This window comes from Malus sylvestris, chromosome 16 (assembly GCF_916048215.2).
Source record: "Malus sylvestris chromosome 16, drMalSylv7.2, whole genome shotgun sequence".
Classification (NCBI taxonomy): Eukaryota; Viridiplantae; Streptophyta; class Magnoliopsida; order Rosales; family Rosaceae; genus Malus; species Malus sylvestris.
Window position 1 is genome coordinate 1,465,100 of NC_062275.1, and position 9,297 is coordinate 1,474,396.

At 35.6% G+C, this 9,297-nt stretch overlaps 1 protein-coding gene across 1 annotated transcript; it reads left to right on the plus strand.

Annotated features, from left to right (window-relative positions):
• The first annotated feature begins 4,542 nt into the window (after positions 1-4,542).
• LOC126606330 (pectinesterase-like) lies at positions 4,543-7,095 on the plus strand. The gene is made up of 2 exons (XM_050273701.1): positions 4,543-5,570; positions 6,149-7,095. The coding sequence occupies exons 1-2, from the start codon at positions 4,649-4,651 to the stop codon at positions 6,838-6,840; spliced, it is 1,614 nt and encodes a 537-aa protein (XP_050129658.1). The 5' UTR covers positions 4,543-4,648; the 3' UTR covers positions 6,841-7,095.
• Positions 7,096-9,297: the final 2,202 nt, after the last annotated feature.

Consider the following 9,297-nt stretch of genomic DNA (forward strand, 5'->3'; position numbering starts at 1 on the left):
TGTAGGTAGATTATTTTTGCATATATTATAATTTTATTTGCAAATAATTGGCATATATTTTTATAAAATTTTAATTATAATAATAAATTGATTAAGACAATTTAAATATTGTAAAGAGAGTAAGGACCACCATAGGGTAGAGGGCGGAACCCTTGATGGAGGGCATAAACTAATGCTCTACTGTACCACTAAAAACATGTAATGGTACCATTTAGTTGTTTAAAACAGTGTGTCTCTTTTTATATTTTATTCAGATTTTCTTTTTTTTATAGTACTTAAATAGATAATTATATAATGGATGGTTAAAGTGTATGATTGGGGTACACTAATAACAATGTCGTATATAAAATGTGAAGAACAAATGAATCAATATTATATTACTTGAAAATTGTAAGTCTTCTAGAACCAATAATATTATATATGCTTCTTAAAACAAAAGTGTGAATAACAATTGATATTAATCGTACGCAAGTTTGTTTGTGATTAAATTAGGAGTTTTGCTCGACCATGTCCGCAAAATTTTATATTTTATACCATTTTTTTTGTCTGTTGATTTATTTTCAAAAGCACGCTTTCAGAGGCGAAAGGCCATGGGGGAGATACCGTCTGTGATTCATGGATCTCCGATCGAGAAACCGTATCCAAGCTCCATGACTAGTTTGCGTTCAGGCAGAACCGTTGTGGTCGGCTCTTTGAAAGGCTGAAGGACGAAGTACATAATGAGGAGATCTTTCAGGAGTTGGTGTATGTTTTATGGCGAATATGGAAGTACAGAAATGAGTGTGTGTTCAAAGGGTCTTTTATTACTCCTCATCATGCTCTTCTACTGGTGCGGAATCAAATTTGTGAGTTTAGGTTAGCCCAGCCAACCATTGTGGTGGTGGAATCAAGGGAGGTCCTTCCAGTGATGGGGTCTTCTGTTGGGCAACAGGTTCGCTGGCCCCGGCCTGAGTTTGGGGTGCTTAAGGTTAATTGTGCGGGGGGAGGTTTTTTCCTTCATGCAGCGATGGCGGAGGCAGCTAGTGTGCGTGCGGCGCCACAACTGTGTAAGGAGAGGGGATGGTCGAAGGGGTCGAGGCCGAGATTGATGATCTTTCTTTGGTGCAGATGCTCAACTGCATGAAATCTGAAGATGCTACTCTGGAGTGCTATCTTCATGATATTAGGTTGTTAGCTGATCAAATTGGCGTAGTTAAGTTTCTTTTTGTTCGTCGTTCAGGGAATATGGCAGCTCACAAGGTTGCTGCATTTACTGCTCTGCACGGAGGCTTTTTTTCTGGGATGCTTTTGGTCCATATTTCTTGTTTAATACCCTTGCAGAGGATGTAAGCGTTACTATTCATCTTTAATAAATTCTGCTCTTTTGACCAAAAAAAATAAATAAATAAATAATCACTTCGTGAATGACAAATAATTATGGCATGCTAATAAAAGTTACCTATTGGATGGCTTAGTCTTCATTCGCTTAGGGCACGCGTTAAAAAGGTTGACGTTGTGATTGAGAAATTTTTAGCTTTCTCCTAAGCGCGCTCAAGTGAAATTTGTTTGATTTTTCAAGACCTTCATTTAATTATTCCCTCTACCTCACCATGAAACTCAAACAACCATCCATCTAAAACTCCTCTCCTCTCAGATCGTCCCTTTCTCAGCAGCCCTCAGTCTCCTTCGATCTGCTGCTCTCTCAGTGCAAGCCCTTAGGATGCGATGGCTGGCCATAGAGTTTGCCTTCAAGCCCTTCCTCAACAAGGCCTGCGCAGCGGCGTCACCAAGGACAACTCGACCCGGCTCGCGATCCTGACGAAGACCCGAGAACATGAAGATTGATGGTGGTCTCGCAACCAGGAAAGATATTGAACAAGTTATTGGGTGCCTGGGGAATTTTAGAAAGGGTGGATCGACAGCAGATAAAGATGGGGAGAGAGGGAGAGAGATAGAAAAGGACGTAACTTTGTTTTTGGTTTACTTTATGTTGGTACTTCTATATTTTTTTAGAATTATGGAGTTCACATGCACCATGTCATCAAACTAACAAAAGTTGTTGACGAAATTTGGAAGGAAGGACCAATGAAAGAATAGAAGTTTTACTTAAAAAAATATTATTTACTAAGAATATGTAGCATATAAAATAGACTATTTAAATAAGGATATTTTTAGTACTCACATTAGTTTTCATATCGATACATGGGAATTCGTAAAAAGTTTATATGATCAATGTCACTTCCACTCAATAGTTTTAGTAAACAACTTCAACATGAATCTGATTCTTATTCCACCTCATTCAAACTCTTCCTCAAATATATTACTCTTAATATAATTACGGATAAGTAAACTAGTCATAGATTTTTTGCTTCCACTACTCTTTAGACAGCTTGAATGAATTTTATTTACTTTTACAATTTTAAATATTTGCCATTTCTACAATAACAGAATAGAAGTTTATATGATCAATGTCATTTATATTCACCAATTTTAAATATTTTCTTTTGCTTTTGTTTTTGTCATGCTGAGATTCAGTGCCAAATAGAAATTTAGATATGCTCACATATTTGCAATAATGTCTCTTACAAATGCTCTAGGAATCTCTCAACAGAAGTGATTGAGAAATATGAAAATAAGTAGAGGTTTAAATCACATGTTATTGGATGCGTTTTAATATTTTAGTGGATAAAGTGTTGAATTTTTATCTATGATTTCTTTTATCAATAATTAATCGTATTCCTATAAAGGTTAATAGAAAAATTATCAGCAAAAAGAAAAAAAAACGTTGACTTTACTTAACCACACTCAAGTTTTTCCCCTAGTACATGAACCCTAACCCCTATATATATGCGCCACAAGAAGCAGAATTCTCATTCATTCATGGGCAAGCGAATAACGACCCAGTACCAGCTCTCCTTCCCCGTCTTCGAGAAATTTTTAGTTGTGACAAGAATATACTACGTGTTTTTATATAAGTGATGAAATTTTTTAATTTTTAAGTTATTAACCTTTTAACACACATAACCCACCATTTATATAGGAACACGTTGTGTACCACCTTGTATGACAGTCACACTAAAAAATCTCTCCTCATCTTCCTCCTTTTCTTTCTCTTCCACCCAATCCCAACCGTTGGATCCCCATCCCAACGCAATTGACTTCATCCGTACAAGTTGTGGCACCAAACTCCTTTAATTGGTCAGTCCAGATTCGGCGTACAGAAAAAAAACCCTTAATACTTCACAATAAAAACTCAATGAAGTTCTTTTCTACTATATAATTAATTATAAACCCCCTCACCCAAGGAAAAGAAAAAAACCTTGATCTCCTTGATATGGTGAAAAACATCGTTGTTGAGAGTATATTAATAAAATCAAATACATATATATAATTTGAATAGAATGGTAAATAACTAAGTTACAAGCACACCAAAAAATCTTTATAGTGTACACCAAGCCTTTTGAGTTGAGGTCAATGACAAGCTGCGTGTACCAAAATTTTAGCAAAGGGTTTTACAAAGTAGAAACTACGTGGTATATCAAAAGGTGGTCTAGAGTCTACTTCATGAGAATTTTTTCAGTGCTGAAAACACTGCTCGATACACCAAGTGTCATAATACAAATGGTTGAAATTTTTTCTTTTCAAGTATCTAGCCACTTTTATTATAATATTTGTTGTACCGAACCGTATTTTTGGCACACTAAAAAATCTCTCTTACTTCACCTATGGGGTACACCTAATAAACTTCTAAAAGATGAGAATCCATCCAATCGAAATCAAGGGCCAAAGCTTGACAGAGTCTCTTGGTGCATTTGCGAGTGGTCCTCTTTGAAAATTGGACAAGGGTTTTGACACTCTTCCTAACTAAGTATCCGACACAACGTTTACATCTCCATTATTTGGCCCTCCTTTGTACGTGTTCAACTTTCGAATATACTGACACAAATTACTAAAGTTGTTTTGGATTGATTAGTGATTTAACGGCACAAGAGTACTACAAAGTACGTACGAGTGAGGGAATGTCCAAAAGATCAATCTGATCACTAAAAACTCATGAGAGAGTTTGAACACGAAATACTGTTAGTTGTAAAAAACAGCTTTATCCACCAAATCAATTCACTATTACAATTTCTATGGCCAAAGTGGTGAAACATTCGTCTTCCATCCCTGTCTTTATAGGAACCGGATCCTCTCCGGATCCATCAAAACTGAGCCACTTAATCAATTAATCCGGGCCTTGAAATTTGATCAAACGGCTACAAACAAGAGATCCTTTAAAAGTTATAATAATTGTGGCCGTTGTATCAAATGTCAATGGTCCGGATTAATTGATTAGGTGGCTCAATTTTAATGGATCGGAGGGGATCCGGTTCCTTCTTTATATGCAGCTGATCATACAAGGACAAACTACAAAGAATCATGACTCCAAGTCAATTGTCTGCATTTATGTTTTAGTCTTCCACCATCTTATGTTGTGGCCTACAAAGGTCGCTCCCAACTGGCATGTATAGAGACAACCAACATGCATAAAGTCTACAGAACCCCATTATCCCCGAAAGAAAAACCTTAACTTCAAGTACACCACTCACGTAAGCCCTACAAAGGCAAGTTGTGGTCTATAAAAAAGTCCCCATTGGCCCTCTGAAGATCACAGATCAAAGTTCAAACCATGGAGTTCAATGCATATTTTCTTGTGTTCTTTTCTCTTCTATTCATGCTGCAGTTTAGTTCTTGTAGAATCACTGCACCATGCAGTCAAACCCCATACCCTCAAATGTGTCGCCATTACATTAATACTAACCTCTTATCAACCCTAGATCGTCACCAAAGGTTTGCATTTCGTGACTTGGTACTTAAAGTGTCCATGGACCAAGCCATTGAAGCTCATCAACTTGTCTTGTCCTTGAACTTGAACTCATTGGACGCTGACCATAATCGAGCCAAGGGGGCCTGGAATGACTGCTTGGAGCTCTACGAGGACACCGTTGACAAGCTCAACCGTTCGATCGGCTCCACCAATGCCCTTGATGTCAATACATGGTTGAGTGCATCGCTTACTAATCAACAGACATGCCAAAATGGTTTCAAAAACCTCAACATTCCTAGCTCTCATTTGCAGTCTTTCCCAAACTACGTCACGCTCTCAACCAACTTGTCCAAGATGCTTAGCAACTCACTATCAATACACAAGGTCTCAACTTCTTCATCAGCTCTACATTTTAGCAAACAAGTTCGTGGAAGACGACGGCGTTTGCTTTCGGATGCTGGGTTCCCAGAATGGGTTTCAGCCGCTGATCGAATGTTACTCCAATCGATAAGTAGCGGACCAAACGCTGATATGGTAGTAGCACAAGACGGGTCCGGGAATTACAAGTCAATTTCTGAAGCTGTGGATGCTGCGTACAAGCTACAGGGTGGGGCGACTAAAAGGTTTGTCATACACGTGAAGGCAGGAGTTTACAGAGAAAATATCGAGATTAAGAGGACAATGAAGAACATCATGTTCATTGGAGATGGTATTGATGCAACGATTGTCACAGGGAATGAAAATGTCCAAGATGGTTCAACTACATATCGCTCTGCCACATTTGGTATGTTTGAGTTGAAGCAATAATAAACTTTGAATCAGTTTAAGGGATATTTGGACTCAACAAACCCCATCATCTTGAGTTAATTTTGAAACTTTAGGTGGCGTCACACTTAGATACTAATTGATTCAACACCAATTTAATTAACTACTGCATGATCAATTTCAAAGTCCTAGAGAGACCAACTATTTAGACTCAATTTTTCTTTAACTACATGATGTGGTTATTGATGATGAAATTATTATTTAAGTGTTTTTTAAAGTGCTTAGTAACACGTCAGATTGTTTGTAAATTAGTCTATCATATTATTCTTCACTTAAACCATGTTTTGTAAATCATATAACATGATTATTGATATTTAAATTATTAAGTGTTGATTAACGTATTTAATTTCTATCATTACTCTTACTCAAATTATAAAGCTATTTACCAGATCCTGCTTTTCCTTTTTTTCCTTTTCTCGACAAGATTTAAATACTGATAACCTAGCTAATTACATGCCACGTGAATAGTTACAAGTTTTTCTCCTAGTATACATCTAATGGTTCACAAAATTAATAAACTGTTAACTTAAAATTCAGGGGCTAGCGGCGATGGCTTTATTGCTCAAGACATGACATTCGAAAACACAGCCGGACCACAGAAATACCAAGCCGTGGCACTCCGCTCCGGCTCCGACCATTCAGTCTTCTACCGTTGCAGCTTCAAGGGTTACCAAGACACGTTATACGTGTATTCCCAACGCCAATTCTACCGCGACTGCGACATATACGGCACAATCGACTTCATCTTCGGCGACGCCACGGTTGTGCTCCAAAATTGCAACATCTACGCGAGGAAACCAATGAACAACCAAGTAAACACCGTGACAGCGCAGTCTAGGACCGACCCGAATGAAAACACAGGCATTGTTATTCATAATTCACGAATCACGGCTGCACAAGATTTGAGACCTGTACAAGGTTCGTTTAAGACGTACTTGGGTAGGCCGTGGAAAAAGTACTCTAGGACGGTAATTATGAACAGTAATCTTGATGGGTTGATCAATCCTGATGGTTGGTTTCCGTGGAGTGGAAGCTTTGCTCTCTCCACACTTTATTACGGGGAGTACATGAACTCCGGCTCTGGAGCTGGTACTGGAGGGAGGGTCAACTGGCCCGGTTATCGTGTTATAACGAGTGCGGTGGAGGCCGGGAAGTTTACGGTTGGGAACTTTTTGGCCGGGGATTCGTGGATTCCGGGGACCGGAGTTCCATATACAGCTGGTCTATGATAATGCATGCATGTGGTTGTGGAGAGAAGTTGTTTGACTTGTTAAGGAGGGACTTGTCACACTTGTGTATTGTTGTGTGCGGATAGTGACCTAAAGTGAAAATCGTCACATAGCTTGTTTTTAGCTTCCTTTTGGTAATTATATCCCGTTTATCCCTCCTGTAATGCAGTAAATATTTTCAAACTATTACTTAATGTTATTACGTGGTGTTATTAATAGATAACTCGTTTAAAAGTGCTTATAAAATAAGTAAAAGTACTTTTGATGCAAATATTTTTGGAACTAATCCTTGATAAATATGTAGGTGAATCCTGAAAAGGCAATTCAAGTGCTTTTAAAACTCAAAAATATTTTTTCTAAAACGTTTTCAATCATTTTAAAAACAGTTACAAACATACCATGATACGTTATCACATAATGGTATTAACAATATTGGGTCAACAATGCCCTTCCTTTCATCAAAAGATTTGGGAGGCCAGCATCCAGTTGAGCGCTGGGCATACTGACGCCCGAGCTTGTCAAGAAAACTTTGAGTTCGTGAACGATGGGCCTATCAAGACCGAAGTGTCTAATCGAGTGAAATTTTTTATTAAGCTTGCGGGCATTGCGCTTGAGCTCCTTGTTAAAGTTGAAAAAGGGACAGTGCTCTGATCATAATGCACTTACGGTCGTTGGAAAGGTTGAAATTGTCAATTAGTGAGAGAATTAATAAAAATAAATTGAGGTCTAAATACTTAAAATGGATACTTTGGATGCGATCCCTAACTTTAACATTTTTTTATTAAAACCTTCATAATATTCAAAGTTTGATCAAAGTCCCTTGACTTTGTACACCTCATTATATTACTATTAATATTTATATTTTCATAGTTTTGATATTAATTGTTTGATATTTTATAAGATTTATAATCCTATAAATTTAAAACCCCTCATTATAATACTATTAAAAACGGTTACAACAAAAAAATTCAAACATTTTGATTTAATAAATAGATAAAAACTATGTAAAAATAAGAAATAAGAAATGGCAAAAGAATGTATCCATAGTGTTAAAAAAATTGGTACATTTTACAAAAAAAAAAGGTACATTTCACATATAACAAAGTGGTACATTAATAAAGAATAATGGATACATTATAAAACTAAAAAGAAAATGCTACAAATGAATTTTTAGGGTACAGATAAAAGATTAAAAAATTATGAGTACAAATGATATTTTTTTTAAATATAGGTGCTAAAAGAAATTAATACATGGGTACAAAATAAAACTAAAAAGAAAATACTACAAATTTAAAAAAAAATGTTGCAAATTAAAAGTGGGTACAAACTAAAAATATAAATGTATGATACAAAGTTTAGGCATAAAACATAAATTTACCATATGCAATTTTTCTATCATTGGTTAAATATATAATGTCACGTGACGGTATACACATGGGTACAAACACAAATAAAACTTTAAAAAATTGGGCACAAAAAGAAACTAATATATGGGTACAAATTAAAAATGAAAAGAAAATTGGTACAAATTAAAAAATATTTGCAAATTAAAAAAAGGTACAAACTAAAAATAAAAATATATGATAAAAAATTTAGCCATAAATATAAATATACTGATTGTAACATTTTTAACACTAAATGAATATATTTAAAAATAAAAATATTTTATTATTCAAATAATTAATGATGTTATTAATACCCAAGGATCTTGATCAAAAATTGAAAATGAATAGGATTTTAATCAATGGAGTAACAAAAAGAAGGATGTGAATCTAATTTTCCCTACTTCAAATCTTAACGTCGGTTTGTATTTTTTTTCCTTGATTGTGTCGTCTTATAAAAAGATTATATAGTAGCAAGGAAGACAATTTAATCCTATATATAGGTTAATCCTGTATACAGGTTATAGTTTAAATCCTAGTTTATCATCAGTTTGTATTTTCTTGCTTGATCGTGATATCTTACGTAAAATAAAATAAAAATAAAAAGAAAAAAAGAAAACATATGTGTATTCTTATAATGAAAAATAAGATTACCTATAATTAATACATTAAAATGAAACTAAAGCATACGTATATTCTTAGAATGAAAAATAAGCATATGTATATCCTTCTATTTCAGAACAGTTTTGTTTGTACCATACTTGACCAATCCCGAAACTACTGAGCACCGGTCAACGTTATACCGTCAAGGACCCAGAAGAGTTTCCCTCCAACCAGGAGGCCAATCATAGCGCGACACGTGTTGACATCAGAAGCCAATCATAGCACGACACGTGTCAACATCAGAAGCCAATCATAACACGGCACGTGTCAATGTCAGAATGAAACTAGAAATTTTCTTCTATAAATAGAGATCATTCTCTCACAATATTTCCTAATGTCATTTGTACTAAATCATTCACTAGTACTCACTAAAGGAAAGCTTAAACCTATATGTACTTGTGTAAACCCTTCA